Source organism: Lissotriton helveticus, chromosome 2_1, assembly GCF_964261635.1.
Source record: "Lissotriton helveticus chromosome 2_1, aLisHel1.1, whole genome shotgun sequence".
Taxonomy (NCBI): Eukaryota; Metazoa; Chordata; class Amphibia; order Caudata; family Salamandridae; genus Lissotriton; species Lissotriton helveticus.
Window position 1 is genome coordinate 795687557 of NC_136059.1, and position 20809 is coordinate 795708365.

Genomic DNA, 20809 nt, shown 5'->3' on the forward strand with positions numbered 1-20809 from the left:
TCACGTACTCTTCATCTATTCCCTTTTATATTCGCTCGCTTGGAGCTACGGCCCAACAATATCATGAATCTATTGAACCGTGAAGTTCACTGATCCACGGATGCATGTCCCCTCCGTCTTTGTCCTGATGAAGACCCCAGCCTAAGGGTTTCAACTTCCCTAGAACATTAGGGGTCAAAACGTTGACAAACTTTATTTCACCCACATCTGTCCACATTGTGATAATGATCAAAGTGGTTTATTTGTTGTGAGGTTGTTTATTAATGCTGACTATCATTTATGTGCTTAGTGTGGCTGAACATGAAAGCCAACATGTTTCGTATTGTTTCATTATAAGTTGGGTCCCACTGACCAGTGTTATATTACCATTGATGTTTCCCAATCCTCACGTATCATTGCACTTCCCATCCCCTCCTCCCCTGGGGCACTGTTTATTGGTCAATACTTGAAGAATATTGAACCTACTAATTAAAAGTGTAACGTTTATACGCACATTGTGTTGTGTGGATTCTGTGTGGATTCTATGTGAATGATCAACATTGTAATCCTATATGTTTGAAAGTGTGTTTTTCTAAATCGTACATTTTCTTTTGTGTCCTTCTATGGTCGTACACTGGGATCACTTGTAACTGTACCACAAAGTTGTACACAATGGGGCATAGTTGCTGTGTATATCAGTAGTGGGGAGGGTTGCAATGTACAAGTATGGACAATATTGGACATAGAGTACATGAAGACTTGGGACACCAGTTTGTTGTCTGGTACACACATTTCGATTACACATCGTCGTTGCAAGCACAAATAGTCTCGCCCCACAATATAATGTGATAATATGGAATGTGCATGGTATGGCAACTCCAGCTAAACGATATTGAATCTATGCCTACCTCAAGCGGTGTCAAACATAGATTACCATGGTGCAGAAAACACACCTGACACTCACAGAACTCCGAAAGATTTGCACAAAGTGGCGGGGACAGGTATATGGCACATCCTCATTGGCATATGCACAAGAAGTGCTTATATGGGTTGCCCTAAGAGTCCCCTACCTGGGGGATAACCACAGTGTGGAACGATGTGTGATAACGGAGGGAAACTTAGATGTGGCCTAGCTGACACTAGTAGGGGTTTATGCACCTAAATCCAATCAATCAGATTCCTTTGATGCACTTACCCCTGAGCTTTTCTGGGATCCGCATGTGCCTGGTCTTTGGGGTTGATACTTTAATTGTGTGTCGGATCGTTCTCTCCCTCCCTTGTGCAATTTGACGTGTATGAGAACAATGCAACACTTTCACAATTGGATGAACATACAGCGTTTATATGATGTACGGTGCTTGGGGCATCCAGCAGACCATGAATATTTGTTTTCCCCCCCATTTCATGACATCTGCACCAGGCTGGACTTAATTCTATGTTTTTACCAACTGGGGACACAGGTTATCTGTAAAGAGTATCTTGCCCGCACTCTATCGACCACTGTCTGTTACAATTAGTTCTGTAATAGGGCAGACCAAGCTTGAGGATTCCAACCTGGCACCTACAGACTGAGGAACTGTCTGATTCTCGCATTTATGGCAGATCTATCGAAGTGCATCACTCAATTTTTTTTCCCACCCCGTCCTGGGCTCTGGAATGGAATGCACACAAGGTGATTGTACAGAGTTATTGCATGGCTGCCGCATGGGGGGTTGGTGTGGGGAGGTCTACTGTGTACTGCAAGATGAATCGATGGCGATACTGAGGGAGCTGCGTTCATTGGAAAGGGAGGTGGTTAATTGCATGGGAGGGGCTAAGCGTCTCCAGCGACTCCACAAAAAGTACAGGGAGGCAGAAACACAAGATTATAAGCGATGCCTGACCATGTTGCATGCCAAGGAAGACCAGTTAGGCAGGCTTTTTGGGTGGCTGGTCAAGGAGGACCAGCAGCGTGCTCCAACTGGAGCCATTAGATGTGGAGATGGCTCACTGATAATCATGCAGGCTGGTATTTATTTATTTATTTAACGATTTGTAGAGCGCCTGGTGACCTGGAGGCATCCCCGCGCTGTGAGAACTTGAGTTGGCCAAAGGGGGAAGTGGGCTTATTTTGGAAAGAGAAGAGTTTTTAGCTGTTTGCGGAAGCGTAAGTAGCAGGGTTCCAACCGCAGACAGCGGGGGAGCGAGTTCCAGCGTGAGGATGCTTTTACTGAGAAACGCCGCCCTCCAGTGCGTACCCTCCTGAATTTGGGCACATTAGCCAGATGCTCGATGTCCGAGCGCAGAGGTCTCGAGGCTTTGTACGGGGTGACCATCTCTCTAAGAATGGAAGGGCCTTGACCCCTAAGGAGTTTGTGGGCCATGCACATTGCCTTAAACTCGATCCTCTCTCGCACTGGCAGCCAGTGGAGAGCCTTAAGCGCTGGTCTGGCAGAGGCTCTAGAGGGAAGGCTCATCAGCAGTCGGGCAGCCGCATTTTGGGTACGTTGTAGCTTGGTCAGAGTATTTTCGGGGGCTCCTAAGTAGATGGCATTGCAGTAGTCCAATCGTGCAAGGATCAGTCCTTGAATCAGGAGTTTCCTGGATGGGGGGGGAAGTAGCGGAAGGATCTTACGGACTGATCGCATGAGTCCAAAGCAGGTTCCCGCTGTTCTGGTTGCCTGGATTTTCATAGACAGGTCTGGTTCTAGCCAGACCCCCAGACTCTTGATTTCCTTCTTCGGGGCGGGCACCTCACCCATAGCAACGGGCCAAACAGATGGTGGGATTACTGACCATTTCTTGCCCATCAGCATGACTTCAGTTTTAGACCCGTTGACTTTGAGTGAGGAGTCGCACATCCAAAGGTGGATTTCCTGGAGGCAGTGCAGGAGGTTGTCTGGGCAGTGGTCAAGGTGTGAGAGCGAGACGACCAGTTGCGTGTCGTCTGCATAGCTCACTATCTTGATGTCGAAGGGGGCAACTATGTCCTCTAAAGGGGCCATATAGGCATTAAATAGGGTGGGACTAAGTGAGGACCCCTGGGGCACCCCACTAGTCAGAGGCAGGGAATCAGAGCGGGAATTGCCATCCCAGACCTGGAAGGAGCGGCCCGACAGAAATGACTCTATCCATGCCAACGCGGTGCCCCCGAGTCCCGCCCTGGCCAGCCGGTGGAGCAAGACACGGTGGTTCACCGTGTCAAAGGCTGCACTCAGGTCCAGGAGGATCACTGCCACTGACCCCCCTGAGTCTAGAATGCACCTTGCCTCCTCGATGACTGCGAGGAGGGCGGTGTCCGTGCCTTGGCCAGGACGGAACCCAGTTTGGGACTGACGCAACAGGTTATTGGATTCCAGGAACTGGGATAACTGGGCGTTGACCAGTTTCTCGGCCATTTTGCTGATGGCTGGGAGGAGCGAGATCGGTCTGTAGTTGGCCAGATCGGTGGGGTCTAGTTGGGGTTTTTTAAGAAGGGCTTTAACTACCGCCCCCTTCCAGCTAGGAGGGACGGAGCCTTGGGACAGCGAGGTGTTGATCAGCTCCATGATTGGGGACACGATCGCAGGGGCAACTGCTTGCAGAAACCTCATGGGAGCAGGGTCACACGGGGAGCCGCTTTTTACCTTGGCCAGAGTCTTTCCAACCTCGTCCAGCGAAACCGCCCTAAAGGCGGTCAGCTGTGGGAGGGAGGTGTCTCCTGGACGGGTGGCAGGCGCAGCGTTGTCCCTGTCGGTTAGCTGGGTAGGCTGCGGGAGTGAGGCTAGGATGTGGGAGATTTTGGAATCAAAGTAGATTGCAAGTTCATTGCTCCTGTCTGGAATGGTCCTGTGGGAGGGTTGTGGTATTTTTAGGAGCTCTTTGGCAATGAGGTAGGATTCCCTTGCAGAGTTGGAGGCATTTTTTATCTTCTCATCATAGTAGGAGGCTTTAGTGAGTTTCAGAGCAGATTTATATGCTCTCACCGACCCTCGGTAGGCTTCCTTACTAGAATGGAGCCAGTCCTTCCTCCACAGTCGCTCCGCTTTTTTACAATCCTTGCGGAGGGTTCTGAGCTCCGGGCTGAACCAGGGGGCTGACCCTGTCTTTCCGCTTTTATCTTCGCGGGTTTTTATAGGGAGGATGGAATCGAGAGAGTTGGAGATCCACTTCCTGAAATTACTGTCTGCTATGATAGGATCCTCTGAGGGAGCGGGGATGGTTGATTCCAGGGCTCTGGCCCAGTCCTCTGTTGAGAGTCTGGACCATGCCCTGTCTTGGATGTACGTGACCGGCTTGTGGGGCTTCCTAAATTCTACTGGCCAAAAGAGAGGGACCAAAAAGTGGTCCGTCCAGGGGAGGGGGCAAGAAGCTTTGGCCTGGAGGGTGTGAACATTCGTAAAGACTGGGTCTAGCAGGTGGCCCTTGATGTGGGTGGCTCCAGAGTTGGCCAGTTGGAGACCATAGGCAGCCAAGTCTAGAATCAGGTCGGCGGCCCCTGAGTCTAGGGGGTCGTCAAAGTGGATATTAAGGTCCCCTAGCACAGTGAAGTTGGGGGTGGAATGGGCCAGTGCTGATATAGAATCTAGTAGGGCGCTCGCAAAGGGGCCAAAATGCCCGGGGGGGCGGTACACCAGGAGGCCTGCCAGTGAAGTTGTCGGGGCCAGCTGGATGGTAAAGTGGCAGCTCTCTGAGTCCATGATGTGTGCGTCGCTGATTCTGCAGGAAAAGTGATCTCTGTGCAGGATGGCTAGTCCGCCTCCTCTGCCAGAGGGGCGTAATTGGGACTGGATGAGAAAACCCGGGGGCAGGGCTAAGACCACATCCGAGTCGGAGTGTGTGGTGAGCCACGTTTCCGTAAGGAACAGAATGTCTAGCTCGTGGTCCACAAGTAGGTGATTAATAAGCAGGGCGTGCATGGGGAGGGACCTGCAGTTCAGTTCTGCTAGTTTTAGGCCAGAGCATGAGGTCGGTGCCTGGGTGAGTTGTAGGTGAACTGGGTGGCAGAGTGTACAGTTTGTAAAAAGTCCATCTGAGTCATGTACATAATTACACAATGTGTTATTTGTAGGTCTAAGACTCAGAAGGGCGCGGCGCGAGTAACTCACCCTCTTGGTGTCTGGGTCCAGCATAGGGTCTGGCCCTGAGCCCGTTCGAGCGCGGACGGGCGCAGACGGGCTTGCCTTAGGCGCTCCCGCTGCGCTCGTCTGCTGCGCTTCCTGGCCAGGCACATTTTATGGCTGGTTGCTGGGGGGAACGACCAGGAGGCAGGGCCTAAAGGGGGCGTGGCCACCGTCCTCGCGGTGCCGAGGTCGTTGGGGGCGTGGGAGAGGGTCAAGGCGGCGTGGTCACGCTAGGGTCTGCTGCCCGTGCCGAGTGCCGCTCTACAGTGCCCAGGTAGGAATAGTGATTTTAAAAACAGAGTGGTCTGAACACAAGTAATATTTTTAAAAAGAGTAAATCTGAACACAGGTAATTTTTAAAAATAGCGAACAAAAGTCCCGGCTTTCCGCCTCAGGACACAGCAAGATCTGAACGCCAGACGCTAGTAATCAGCGTTTTATACTGGTCTCTGGAAGGGGGCGTGGCCTAAAGGGGGCGTGGCCACCGTCCTCGCGGTGCCGAGGTCGTTGGGGGCGTGGGAGAGGGTCACGGCGGCGTGGTCACGCTAGGGTCTGCTGCCCGTGCCGAGTGCCGCTCTACAGTGCCCAGGTAGGAATAGTGATTTTAAAAACAGAGTGGTCTGAACACAAGTTATATTTTTAAAAAGGGTAAATCTGAACACAGGTAATTTTTAAAAATAGCGAACAAAAGTCCCGGCTTTCCGCCTCAGGACACAGCAAGATCTGAATGCCAGACGCTAGTACTCAGCGTTTTATACTGGTCTCTGGAAGGGGGCGTGGCCTAAAGGGGCGTGGCCACCGTCCTCGCGGTGCCGAGGTGGTTGGGGGCGTGGGAGAGGGTCAAGGTGGCGTGGTCACGCTAGGGTCTGCTGCCCGTGCCGAGTGCCGCTCTACAGTGCCCAGGTAGGAATAGTGATTTTAAAAACAGAGTGGTCTGAACACAAGTAATATTTTTAAAAAGAGTAAATCTGAACACAGGTAATTTTTAAAAATAGCGAACAAAAGTCCCGGCTTTCCGCCTCAGGACACAGCAAGATCTGAACGCCAGACGCTAGTAATCAGCGTTTTATACTGGTCTCTGGAAGGGGGCGTGGCCACCATCCTCGCGGTGCCGAGGTCGTTGGGGGCATGGGAGAGGGTCAAGGCGGCGTGGTCACGCTGGGGTCTGCTGCCCGTGCCGAGTGCCGCTCTACAGTGCCCAGGTAGGAATAGTGATTTTAAAAACAGAGTGGTCTGAACACAAGTAATATTTTTAAAAAGAGTAAATCTGAACACAGGTAATTTTTAAAAATAGCGAACAAAAGTCCCGGCTTTCCGCCTCAGGACACAGCAAGATCTGAACGCCTATGATGCCTTTTGGGATTACTATCACTGATAATCATGCAGGCTGGTATTTATGATGCCTTTTGGGATTACTATCACACTTTGAACAGAGTTGAGAACGCCCTTTCTCCTGCTCTGATGTATGGATTCTTAAGTGGGATACCGCTGCTTCACCTGAACCCACTCCAGAGTGCTGACCTAGATGAGCCAATCCAGTTGGAAGCGGTAAGGGCAGCCTTAGCTCAATTTGCCCGACACAAGACTCCTGGCACAGATGGATTACCAATTGAGTATTAAGCAGCATTTTCAGCCCTGACTACCCAACCCCTCTTGGACATGTTTATTGAAGCCAAGTCGAAAGGCCAGCTCCCAGATTTGCTGTGCGAGGCACTGATTGTGGTCTTCCTGAGACCGGGTGGCGATCCCTTAGATGTGCAGTCATAACACCGGTTATCCCTCCTTACCCCTGACTGTAAAGTCCTGGGAAAGGTGCTATCAAACAGACTGCTTCCTATAATCCGCAACATGGTGCAAGCTGAACAATAAGGATTTATCCCTGGATGCAGTATCTTTCTCAATGTCTGGCGGCTCTTACAGCTCATTCACAGTACCCCGCCGGTGGCACACAGCAGAGTGGCGGTGTCACTCAACATTTTTGCTTTCACCACCCTGGCCTTGGAATTTTTGTTGATGACCCTTGAAAACATGGGATTTAGGCTGGAGTTTCTGGGCTGGATTTGCATGCTGTATTCAAACCCAATAGCTAGAGTTAAGATGGTCCAGCTGGTTTCAAACAGCCTCTCCATCCAAAGAGGTATCACAAATGGGTACCTTTATCACCATTACTTTTCACGATTGCCATGGAGCAGCTAGTTTGTCGCTTGCACACGCAAACACAAGACTTCTTATAAGAAGTCGGGACCTCCCTTCTGGGCCTGAGGTGTTTGTTAGACGAATTCAGGACTATCCCTGGGCTCAGGGTCAATTGGCCCAAATCATGCCTTTTCCTTCTTACTCCACCTCCTGTGCCTCATAGTGGTAATTCGCTGGACCACTGGTTCAAATGATAACACAATACATTTAAATACTTTGGCATTCAAATATATGCCGACAGAGACCTCAGGGAGGGCAACGTGGGTAGGGCACTACGATTGATTCAGGGATCCCTCTCCTTATGGTTTTCGTTGCGCCTCTCCTCACTGGGGCGGTGGAGATTGCTAAGATGTTAGTGCTGCCCAGTCTCTTGTATTTTGTCACAGAACATCTGCTGGTGCACACCAAGTGCTTTTTTCTGGAGTTGAATGGTCACCTGCTGGAACTGATATGGGGAGCAGGTCACCATCAGGTGGCTCTCGCCATTGCACAAAGACCTCTGCTTCATGGAAGGCTCGGTGTGCCAAAATTTGCAATGTGTTATGCGACGGTACAGTTAGAATGGTCGCTGCGCTTGTTGGCAAAATTAGTGTTTATACCTGGCTGACGGATCGAGATTGTCGGCCACAGTGAATATCGGGCCAAATGGCGACAGCATGGGTGTGCTGGTTGCTGTTTGTGTACAGCAAAAGCCCACATTTTCCTTACTCGCAGTTCATAGTACTGGAGCAATTGTCAGGCATTCGAGAACTGACTGGTAGATATGGTTTGACTCTGTGGAGGGTGGCAGGAATTGACAGAATAGGAGACCTCTTTCCTGAGGGAACCTTTATGACCTTTCAGGACATAATTGACACATATGCCATGAATGCAGTCCACTTCTTGACTTACCACGCCATCCAGCGCATACTGTGGGCCACTTGGGAGCCCAGGGAGACAAACTCTTCCCATCACCCATAATGCATGTTCTCCTTATACATGGTGGTGCGTGCCAAGCTAGCACCACTTTGTACTTGGCGCTAAGGTCTGGCACTATAGAGGACGTGGGGAAGGTAATGGCTCGGTGGAACAGTGTCCTCCCACAACCACTGATGGACAAGGATTGGGCACAGGCACTTCAACATGTGAAGGACATGTCTCAGAATCCTAAATTCTGTTTTACGCAATTTAATTACATACCCCATACATATTTATCTCCCCAACGCACTAAGCACATGTTCTCTGCATCCACCCCAGAGTGCCCGCAGTGCAGGCTGGAGGTCGACTTTTTTAATTTCATGGTATGGGAGTGCCTGCCATTGCAGCTGACATGGGTGGAGGTAACAGCTGCCACAGCAGAATGGGCAGGACACATCTTGAGTCTCACTCCAGATTCCAGTCACCTGGGCCTTTGTCCCAAGGCCAAGGGGGACAAATATTTACATAGGTTTCTAGACCATGCACTTGTAATCTTTATATGACAAATTGCAATGACGTGGAAGGAGCCCTCTGTCCCGGACACACAGAAATGGATTCTCATACTTCTGAAGTGGGTACGCATGGAGGCCAATGCACCTCATTCACTGCATTGGGAGAGTGGGCAGACTGGGGAGGATTAGGACACGTATATTGCAAATATTGAGGCCAAGAATGACATACTCCCACCCTGAAAGAGACATCCCAGAATAATCATGGGTCTAACTAGAAGTTGAAACCACAGCTGCACTCTTCTTGCATTCTTCTACCACATGGTAGTCTCCATGCTCCCTGGTGCAGTGAGTGGGGCGTAGTGTTGACATCAGCACCAACTTCCTTGCTCCTCTGTTGTGCAAGAAAGACCCAAAACCTGTTGTATACGTGGCTCTCACCACCCTTACTGATCTGTGATTGTTTCTTTCAAGTCTATCTTTTGTAACAGATTAGATGGTATTGCTAATTTTACAATGGCTTTGTTTTCCACGTATGTTACAGAATGCCAATAATTATGCACTGTATGCTTTTTCGAATGTCTCCTTTGGTGTCGCTGATAAACAATAAAAATACATTTGAAAAACAAACTTGTTTGATTTTAATGCTTTATTAACTACTTATTTATTTATTGTGACAATGGTTGTTGAGTAATATTGAAATGCTTTATTAACCAGGATTACTGCAGTTACACATGGTTATTATTGATTACATGAAATTATGGTTTTTTAACATGTGATTTGTTGGTCTTTCAATATTGTGAACCTTTGATAAAGGCAATAGGCTGGTTTACACTACCCCCCAATATTGTAATATTGTCTGGTGTAGGTGGGAGCAGAGGTATTGTGATTTTGGGGGTAATGACCCTTTGGAGTCAAATATGAATTCATAATGTCATCTAGGGTATTTCCAATCTGCCTTATGTATATATTTTTTTAATGAATGTGTAGCATTTAAAAGTATGTGCAAGAAATTTATTTTTCTGTTTTCTTAAGAAAAAGCACTGACTGGACTGGAATTATTGTTGGTATTGCATGTCAGCGAACAGTAATTTACTTGCCCACAGCTCCTCCTTTAACCCCTTGCCTGTGGGGCTAATTCCCCTGCTGTGCTGGGGGCGGGGGGCGCGCACAGCGCCCCGGTGCTCATGACGAGCTCAGTTCGTCATGAGCTTGTCACGGCCACACCCGTTTTTGTAGAACGTTCCGCACAGCGGGGGAATTAGTCCCGCGTGCGAGCGTTGCGGCCGTTATGACGAGCTCAGCTCGCCATGAGCACCCGGCCACCGTGGCTCATGACGAGCTCAGCTCGTCATGAGCATGGGAGGGGTTAAGTAGGCCTTGGACTGCTCTGCTTCGCTACCCTGAGAGAGTAAAGGGCATCAATGGGGTGCTTGGTTCCTGGCAAGGGGAAATTGTGGATCTATTACATGCACAAGCCACACATTCTGCACAACTAATAACCTAATTTTCTACATCATTGTATATTTAGAATAAGAAACATCAACTCAAAGCTTGCAATACTTTACCAGAAACTCATTATGTTTTACCTCTCCATTAGTTATCACAAAAATGTGCTGTCTTTTAATGACTGATGAATGGGAAAACCTTTGGAAAATAATAGAGGCTTTTTGGGGCTTGGAGTACCTTTGTGTCGGTTCCGGTGAGTTGTACTGCGAAGTTTCCATCCCTTGGTGGCGGGTTCAATGGAGCTGGGCGGCTACGCGACGCGGAGCTTTGCCTTGCTCTGCATCGATTCCGATGAGGCTGGAAGCTTGGCTGCAAGACTTCCTGTCGTTCGGATTTGGACCACAGCTGAGCTTGGCAGAAGAACCTTAAGACCCACTTCCAAGGGTCCAGGAATGGGGTGGCACAACTTGAGAGGGCAGAACTCACAGATAGCAGAGTCCAGGTGCTGGGTCCAAGGTTGTTGGAAGCCTGTTATGTTCCGGAGGCTTCTGATTAGGAGGCCAGCCATCTAGCCTTTCAAAAAGGGGGTGGTGATGGACAGAGTATCTGAGTTAATCAGAACACTCCTACCCAGTCAACAGATCAGGGCTTGATCCATCACCGTTTTTTAGCTCACTGCACCATCCCAGTTCAGAACCTGGCTATATGCAAATTAGTCTGTCCCTGGCCCAGTGCATCATGGGAACAGGGCAGACCAAACTACCAAGCCAATTCTTCACTGGAAAGGAAACAAGCTTCCGGGGACCGGTTTCTGGCATTACAGCCGTCTTCGGCCCGGCTTGCTTGAATCCTGATGGTGCAATGAGCAAGGGACTCATGTCTGAGCATACCCTTCCACACTCATGGTGGCCAAAATAATCTCAAAAAGGGGGTGGTGATGGACAGAGTATCTGAGTTAATCAGAACACTCCTACCCAGTCAACAGATCAGGGCTTGATCCATCACTGTTTTTTAGCTCACTGCACCATCCCAGTTCAGAACCTGGCTATATGCAAATTAGTCTGTCCCTGGCCCAGTGCATCATGGGAACAGGGCAGACCAAACTACCAAGCCAATTCTTCACTGGAAAGGAAACAAGGTTCCGGGGACCGGTTTCTGGCATTACAGCCGTCTTCGGCCCGGCTTGCTTGAATCCTGATGGTGCAGTGAGCAAGGGACTCATGTCTGAGCATACCCTTCCACACTCATGGTGGCCAAAATAATTTCAAAAAGGGGGTGGTGATGGACAGAGTATCTGAGTTAATCAGAACACTCCTACCCAGTCAACAGATCAGGGCTTGATCCATCACCGTTTTTTAGCTCACTGCACCATCCCAGTTCAGAACCTGGCTATATGCAAATTAGTCTGTCCCTGGCCCAGTGCATCATGGGAACAGGGCAGACCAAACTACCAAGCCAATTCTTCACTGGAAAGGAAACAAGCTTCCGGGGACCGGTTTCTGGCATTACAGCCGTCTTCGGCCCGGCTTGCTTGAATCCTGATGGTGCAGTGAGCCAGGGACTCATGTCTGAGCATACCCTTCCACACTCATGGTGGCCAAAATAATTTCAAAAAGGGGGTGGTGATGGACAGAGTATCTGAGTTAATCAGAACACTCCTACCCAGTCAACAGATCAGGGCTTGATCCATCACCGTTTTTTAGCTCACTGCACCATCCCAGTTCAGAACCTGGCTATATGCAAATTAGTCTGTCCCTGGCCCAGTGCATCATGGGAACAGGGCAGACCAAACTACCAAGCCAATTCTTCACTGGAAAGGAAACAAGCTTCCGGGGACCGGTTTCTGGCATTACAGCCGTCTTCGGCCCGGCTTGCTTGAATCCTGATGGTGCAGTGAGCAAGGGACTCATGTCTGAGCATACCCTTCCACACTCATGGTGGCCAAAATAATTTCAAAAAGGGGGTGGTGATGGACAGAGTATCTGAGTTAATCAGAACACTCCTACCCAGTCAACAGATCAGGGCTTGATCCATCACCGTTTTTTAGCTCACTGCACCATCCCAGTTCAGAACCTGGCTATATGCAAATTAGTCTGTCCCTGGCCCAGTGCATCATGGGAACAGGGCAGACCAAACTACCAAGCCAATTCTTCACTGGAAAGGAAACAAGCTTCCGGGGACCGGTTTCTGGCATTACAGCCGTCTTCGGCCCGGCTTGCTTGAATCCTGATGGTGCAGTGAGCAAGGGACTCATGTCTGAGCATACCCTTCCACACTCATGGCGTCACTCTGGGGTTCTGGGTTCAGAGTAGCAGGTCCAGTCCTTCAAACATCAGAACGCTCAAAAGGCCACTGCCACATTGGTCCTCAACATCCCCCACTGCAGCCACATCATGCAACACCTACGATAACTACACTGGCTCCCGGTCAACAAGAGAGTTACCTTCAAGCTCCTCACACAGGCCTACAAAGCTCTCCACAACTGTAGCGATTGCGGGGTCCTGGGGGCTGGGTACCGGTCACCGAGGAAATCCCCGTCGCTGTAGGGCGCCTGGGAGTAGCTGTAGGATAAGGCACACGAACTACAGGAACCAGCCTGCACAAGGAAAAGCGGGTGGAGCCACGAGACCCAGCGTTTATAGGCACCTCCCTTCCTACAGAAAGGTGCTTGACAATTGATCCGGAAGCCGTGGGATGGGCGGATGGTGTTCCCCGCCGGATTCCAGCGAGAAGCACAAGATTGCAGAGGAGCTGAAGCCGTTTGTATCCTGCCGTCTGCTGCCTGCACTCTGATAAGTACTGTGTTAAACGGAGACGGGCCCGTCTCCGTTTCCAGCCCTGTATTTGTATGGTACCATAGTTAGATAGGGATTCAGTTGGTACCGGGCTCTTGCTTGCTTTGAGAACCCTGGGTGCTCTCCCCTCTGAAGAGTCCAAGAGGGGACCTCGTCTGCAGTTAAGCCGAGGATTTGCCTACTGTCGTCCGCTACCCCCCAGAGAGGGATTCTGGGAGTTGTAGTATTGTGACGTCCTGTACTGTGAAGCCTTGAATAGGAGGCAGAGATATTTCATTGACTTTTTTGTTATCACTAGTACTCTTCCTTGGAATTCAGGCTATGTACGGTTTGTGCTGTCAACAAACCGTCATAGTCTATGTACTTTGTCCGCAACAGGTCCAGTGCTGGTAACGCCTGTCTGAGGAACAATCAACCATCCTCTGAACACTTTCCTCCTGTAGAGTCAGAGGGCTCTCTGCCCCACAGGAGGCTGTTGTTATCCGGTTCCAAAGGCCTGGGTGGTGTGTGAGTCTGGTAAGATCCAGAAACCAAAAGGGGGTTAGTGGTGTTCTCAGACTCCAAAAGCATTGGGGGTAACGTTGTTCCTTTGTTTCCCCTGGACAGGTGGAGTGTCCTTGTCGGTCCCCTGCCATCCTTAGACCAGACCAAGAGGGGTCCTCAAGATTCACCATTACCTGTTTTTTATTTTATCCACTTACCCTTTCCCTGCTGGGTATGTGTTCACACAGTGAGTAAACCTTCACTGTGGGATCCGTAGCTGGTAGGGCTGGGGATATTAGCATCCAACGTCGTTTCTGCCGGACATCTGAGCAAAGGTTAGTGGCGAGTATATGCTGGTGCTGCTGCCAATCCACGACAACAACATAGGACCAGTATACATGAACCGCCGCCTTGCATTCCACGTTCCAGCCAGACAACTCTGTTCCACCCATCGGGCCCTAGCCTTCGTCCCCATGACCCACAAGACCAGAACTAGAGGAAGTTCCTTCTCATACCTCACCGCCAACACCTGGAACACCCTGCCCCTCCACCATAGGCAATCCGCGTTGTTGATACATTTCAAGAAGGACCTCGAACCTGGCTCTACAAATGATCTTCCACACCCAGCACCAACAGCACCAGTTTACCCCCAATGCCTTGAGACCCTCCCGGGTGAGTAGTTGTGCTTTACAAACCCCTCATTGATTGATTGATTGAGTCCTTCTCCCACAGGAAAGAGCGCAGCAGGTGGCAGGCCAGTACAGCAAGGCAGCAGTCCAGCAGGGCAGCAGTCCAGCAGAGTGGCAGTCCTTTCAGCAGCACAGCAATCCTTCTTCCTGGCAGAGTATTCACAGGTCCAGAAGTGTACTGAACTTGGTGTCTGATGTCAAGTATTTTTTACCCAGTTGTGGCTTTAAGGGGGGGGGGGGGGCTTCTAAAGGCTTTTCTTTGAAGTGCATAGGTACCCAGCCTTCCTGGCCCTGGCTTCATACCAACTACGAGGCATCCCTTTGTGTGGAGGCAGGACACATCCTATTTAAGTGCAAGTGGGATTTGTCCAAGTTCTCTGTCCCATGCTACCAGTGATGGCCCATCCAGGCTACACCTAAGCTCCCTATTGTATTTTAAAAAAAAAAAAATTATTTTATTTTAAGGTAGAGATCACGAATACAAAATACAGCATATAACTTGTCATCACGCTGTTGTGGAGTTACAAGAGCAGTATACTAAATATTCTTTTCAAGAGAAAAACCAAAAAAGAGACAGTAAGAATTAAAGAAGAAAGAAAAGAGAAAGGCATGTACATAAACCAAGTCTAGCCATCAAAACAGACTTTCAATAAATCAGATGTTTTGTATCTTATGAAGTAGAACAGGTACTGCAGCATTTCAAAACAGTCCATTAGGGAAAACAATTGTGGATGTTAAACGAGATACAAAGAATGTCAGGATTGATCAGTCTTCTGCCTGCATATATGCACGGACCGGTCCCCATATTTGCTGTCCCAGATCCTTTTTCCGCTTTCCCTTAATAGCATACAGATTATATTCCATGTTATAAGTAAATAAAAATCGCCATGCTTCAAATGAGGGGGGGTCAGTTTGTAACCAACAAGAGGCAATGCAGAGTCTTAAAACCGCCGTTGCCACAAATATCAAATAGCCAGTGTTATCCGTGGACTCAGCTCGGGCACCCCCCGTGTCCCAACAAAATCTGCATTAATGACAGCTGGAAAGGAGTGCTCAAAATCTCGGATAGGAACTTATTTACATGTCCAAACAACTCCCCTAATTTTACACACGTGCCAAAGATATGCATTACATCCGCCTGATGTGCACCGCATCTGAAACATTTTCCTTCTGGATCTCCACCCCACTTTGAAATTTTGTCTGGAGTACGATACAGATAAAAAAAGTTTTATAATGTTGTGTTACAAGGTTAGAAGACATAAGTATTCGTTCGGCTAGTTCAATTGACCTCTCAAGCGGAATTACTTGACTTCCTAACCTGCTCTCCCATTTGCTCACTTGTGCATCTAAGTCGTTAGGCATAGCCTCTATCATTAAATTATAGAGTAAAAAAAAAAATAAGCTCCCTATTGTATGTGTGGTTGTCTACGTGGAATGCACAAAGCCCAACTGTCAACTACACCCAGGCATGTGACCCAGAGAGGCAGAAGGCACCATCCCCCAGATTCATCAAAGTCACATTCTGAGAATTCTAAATGGCGAAAATTACCGAATCGTAATTCAGAATTCGCAGAATGGGATTCATGAAGAAATGCGATTAAATAAAGCGAATCGCAATCGGCCGCAATAGCAAAATCGCAAATAAAATAGCAAAATCTGCCTTTTTCCGTATAGAAATTGCGATCCCGCAATTACCGAATTCGCAAATTGCGATCTCGCTAATTGCGACATCGCAAAAACGGGAAGTCGCATTTCGAGCACAGTGATGACATCACAACCAGGAAGCAGGCAGTTCCCTCCCTCATTCAGCACACTGATCCTGAAAGTGGAAGCAGCAGTGGCCAGAGCTCCACTACAGACCACCTTCAGCTGCAAATCAGGAGACAAACCATCCCAGAAATTTTCCCAGGAAGCAGCAGGGAGCAGTGCCTCAGCAAGGAAAAGAAAAATCAAATTTTCCAAGCAGGAATTGGAATATTTGATAGAGGGAGTAACCAAAGACCATGACCGGCTTTTTGGGAAGGATTCAAGGAGGGTGCCTGAGGCGGATAAGAGGCGCATTTAGCTGCGCATCCGCGCTAAAGTAAAAGCAGTGGGAGTGACCCAGCGCTCCATAGAGGAGTTGAAAAAGAGGTGGTATGACCTCAGGGGGCGTGCTAAGGAGAGAATTGCTGAGAGGCTGGGGGAGCGACTGGGAACCGGAGGAGGCGAGCCCACTGTACCACCCAACACCCCACTGGAGGACCTTGTGGAGGACACCCTGATTCCCAGGGCATGCGTGGGGGTGACCCGGCTGAACTCCTCCCGACCCACCCAATAATCCCAAGGTAAGTGCCATGCGACTGCGACCCTGTCCCCTAACAATGGCCATGACTCCCGAGTTACCCATTAGAAAACCCCAGTCGTGCAGGCCATGCACACCAGAAAAGCACAATTGCATTGCGGGATTTGTAGTGTGACCACATTTTCCAGATAGCCCCATACAGCCTGACCTGTCCAGTGAGAGTCATTCCTAAAGCCAGTCAGGGAATGCTAGCCTGCATGCATGTAGCAACCTCCCATGTGCAAGAAACATGTCATTAATCACCGTCCGATTTACATCACAGGTGGCGCAGAACATCCCAGCACCGATAGTGAGGCCCTTCACATTGAGGACAATCCCGAGGACACCGAGGGAGAGGGCCATCCTAACCCTCAACCAGGACCATCACAGCCAGCACCAGCAGCAGTGGTACCACCACCTGCTCCTGTGGACAGGGCCACCCCTGCAACAACAGGCGCGCCACAACCACCCCCAGTTACACCCATGCCAGTGGCACTGGCAACTAGAGCTGCAGCATGGAAGCAGACAAGGCGCACAGCCACTGTACGTACACAGTCCAGTGGACTGGTGAGGGAGCCGCGCAACACAACACCACGAGCCGGAAGGGGGGTGAATGTCCGGGTACCTGGCCTGTCTATTGAGCGTCGGATGCTCCGTGTACATCAACAGCAGGCACGTCACTTGGCAGCAATCCACCTGCAGCTTGCCAAGTCTGCACGTAATGTGGGACAGCTCAGTGACAACATGGAAAGCATTACGGCTGCTGTCCAGGAAAACAGCCAGGTCCTGGAATCCCAGCAGGATGTCAACCGCCGCCGCCACCGCCAGCTGCTGACCCGCCTGTCAGCGTCCACACGCTCGAACCACATCATTGGGAATGCGACCTCCCAGCTATCGCGTCGATCATTAGCGATGCAAATACAAATTGTGCAATGCTGCCAGGATGTCGCTAGGGCACTGGAGCAAGTCACCACTGCAGTGCAGAGTCTGCAGGCGACTGGACATGGGCAGGCAGGTGGTGGGGATGATGCCAGTGAGGGCAATTCCAGCCACAGCAGCCTGTCGGTGCCGCTGGTGACGGTACCCCGCTGCAGCACCAGGCCAAATGCAGCCTCACGGGCTAATGCTGATGTGGAGGAGGTCGAAAGGCGACTGGGAGCGTCCACCCGGAGGCGCCACTGACTATTTATTAGTTAACATGCAGGGCCATGCTGATGAAAGAAGCATGCCCTCCTCACAACCATGGGGATGTATGACTCAATACAGCTCTCATTCAATTTAAAGAAAAATATTACAATATTGTGAAGGAAATAATAAGATTTATTATGCACTAGTTAATCTGACTCGTGTCATCATTTCAATTGTCATGCATGAGTGAAGTGTTGGATGAGGGGAGTGGGTGCACTAGAAACAGTTCATTGTGATTTGGTTGCGGCGCCTGTGTCCTTCTGCAGGATTCTCCCCACGAGCATGATGCACATGTGCAGGTGGCCAGTTGTCCCCTTCCGACTCACTGCCAGAGATCTCTACAGGTATCCTCCGCTTGGTAGCAATGTTGTGGAGTATTGCACACACAGCCACGATGCGGCAGCAGACCTCAGGCTGGTATTAAGGGCCCCACCAGTCTTGTGAAGTATGCGGAATCGGCTCTTTAAAAGCCCGAATGTCCGCTCAAAGCAATTTCTTGTGCGGATGTGTGCTGCATTGTAACGCTGTTGCTGTGGTGTGGCAGGGTTGAGGTATGGGGTGAGGAGGTACTCACGGAGACCGTAGGCGCTGTCACCTGAATGAAAGGAGCAGAGGGTGAGTGCCTGTTATGCGCGACTACATGGTCGCAATGTGCTATTTGTTGGCATGTGTACTTACCTAGTAGGTGTCCTTCCCCAAAGTCTCCCCTGGCCAGTCGTGTGTGCAAGCCGCTGTGCCGGAATATGAAGGAGTCATGTGTGCTCCCCGGGTATTGTGCCACCATGTCCTTGATGATTGTCTTAGCGTTGCACACCATCTGGATATTCAGGGAGTGGTAGCACTTGCGGTTCCGGTACATGTATTCTGATTGTGCAGGTGGGCATATGTGGATGTGGGTACAGTCAATGCATCCAATTACATGAGGGAATTGCGCAATGTTGTAATAATCATGCTTGGTTTGATCCAAGTCCCGTTGGGTGGTCGGGAATGTGATGTAATGGTGTAGCCGGGTCAGCACTGCCTCCAGGAAACTCCTTAGGCAGCGGGACATTGTGCTCTGGAAGATCTCCCCTGCAACGGCAACTATCCCCTGGAAGCTTCCGGAGGCCAGGAGGTGCAGGCTGCACAAGACCTGGACATGGGTGGGCACGGCATTGGTCCTCCTTGTTGGGTGCTGCATCAGGGGGTCTAGGTCACGGATCAGCTTTGTAATCATTGCTCCATTCAGGCGGTACTTAGAGTAGATTTGCTCCGCAGTTTGACCCAGAAGGGTGATCCACAGGTGGCAGATTCGCTTCTGGATCCTGCGTCTGTTCCTTGCTGCAGCCTGGAGCCTTCGCCGCCTGACCACCATGTAGTCCTGGCATTGTGAAAGTCCTCATGCCCCTACTGTGTCTCCTTAAGTGTGTTTGGTCAGGCCCACACCTGTGGCTAGTTTGGTATTTATTTTTTTTATTTTTTATTGACTTCATGGTTACCACCTGGTTTGGGTTCTCCTTATTTTGCGCCTCGCAAATAGCGATTTAGCGATTTTTCGCAATCTGCGATTATTCATGAATTGGCTTTGCGAGTATTTAGCGAAATCGCAATATATTTTGCAGAATCCTTGGAATCTCGCTAATTCCGAATCGCTAAGGGGGTTCCACCTAGATTCTGCGATTTATTTTACGAATTCGTAATATCTATTTTGCGAATTTGCTATTTATTGGATTTTCGCATCATGAATTGCATTTCATTTAATTGCGATCGCAATAGCTAATTTGCAGCTATTGCGATCGCAATTTTGTTTGATGAATCTGGCTGCAAATGGCTAAGGAAGGAAAATGCCAACTTTCTGGCATTTTCAAAACTGCAATTTGAAAACCACCTTCACAATGAGTTAGGATTTTCTTTAAAATTCCAAAGACCCCAAACATGAACTAGTTACCTGGTCCAATTTGGAAATTGCAGCTCATTAAATGTAATTGCCATATGGGAGAGGTAGGCCTTGCAGCAGTGAAAAACGAAGTTAAAAGTTTTCCACTAGGAGGATATGTAAAACTTAAAAGTACAGGGCTTACGTTTTCACTTAGGGTTAACTTATATGTATTAAAAAGAAAGGTTTGGGCTGGCAAATTTTGCTAGGTCAAAATGGCAGTGTTAAACTGCACACACAAAGACTGCACTAGCAAGCCTAAGACATGTTTAAAGGTCTACTTAATTGGGTAGCACAATCAGTGCTGCAGGCCCACTAGTAGCATTGACTTTACACAGGCCCTGGGCCCATGTAGTGTCACTTTACTAGAGACTTACAAGTAAATTAAATATGCCAATACGGTATAAGCCAAACTAACCATGTTTTCAGGAGAGAGCCCAAACACTTTAGCACTGATTAATAGTGATAAAGTGCGCAGAGTCCTAAGGCCAGCAAAACAGGAGGGGGGAAACCACGCCAAGGATGCAGGTGTAATAGCATGAATTCCTGATACAAGGGTATAGTTATCAATCGTGCAGCAGAGGCAATCGCCCAACAGCGTAAAGGACAGACAGACTGCGCCACAATTATGGTTTGGTTGTCTTTCGCTATCCAAGTAGTGGGGTGGAGCAGAGGCATTTTTTTTTTATATTTCCTTTGGCCCTGTGGTACCATTGGTACAGCACTGGTTACATGTTTCGATCTAAGACAATTTGGATTATGTTAAACAGTTTCCTAAATGTATTTAGTCCAGCAGACAACGATGTGGGTACTTCAAATTATCATAATATTTTGGCATGTGGCATAAAGAAATAGGTTACCTTTATATTATTTTAAGACAACTTTAACATTTGCACTTAGTAGCCGAGGAAAAACATTTCGCTATAATTTAATAATATGCAGAAATGCCTGAAAGAGTCAAAGAGTCAAAGCAATATGATGCATTTAATCGACTACTCTTTCAGTGAAAGGCTCAGCATGCAAGATAAGTATAAAGGTTTTACATACTCTTTTGGTGAGTTGAGTATCCATCATGAAATTATGCACATGTTTTTCAGCTTTGGTAAGTTCTAATTTCCTTGCAACAACAGCTACCACAAGAGCAGTGCAGCCCGCTCCCTGAAAGCAAAAATTAAATCACAAAATTAGTTTTGGCATAGCAAAATGAGAAATTGTATAAAGGTTTCACACACTCAACAAATAAATTTAAAAAGGTCCATTCGAACATTGACCTTCATAACACATTAAAATAAATAAAAAATGGTG

General features: G+C 48.9%; 1 protein-coding gene across 3 annotated transcripts in view; it reads right to left on the reverse strand.

Annotated features, from left to right (window-relative positions):
* Positions 1 to 20809, reverse strand: part of KCNN2 (potassium calcium-activated channel subfamily N member 2) — a 656625-nt gene that overhangs the window by 59938 nt on the left and 575878 nt on the right. For all 3 annotated transcript variants that reach the window (XM_078675527.1, XM_078675528.1, XM_078675529.1), the window contains one exon: positions 20552 to 20662. In XM_078675527.1, the coding sequence (XP_078531653.1) occupies positions 20552 to 20662 (111 nt within the window). The remainder of the gene's footprint in view (positions 1 to 20551; positions 20663 to 20809) is intronic.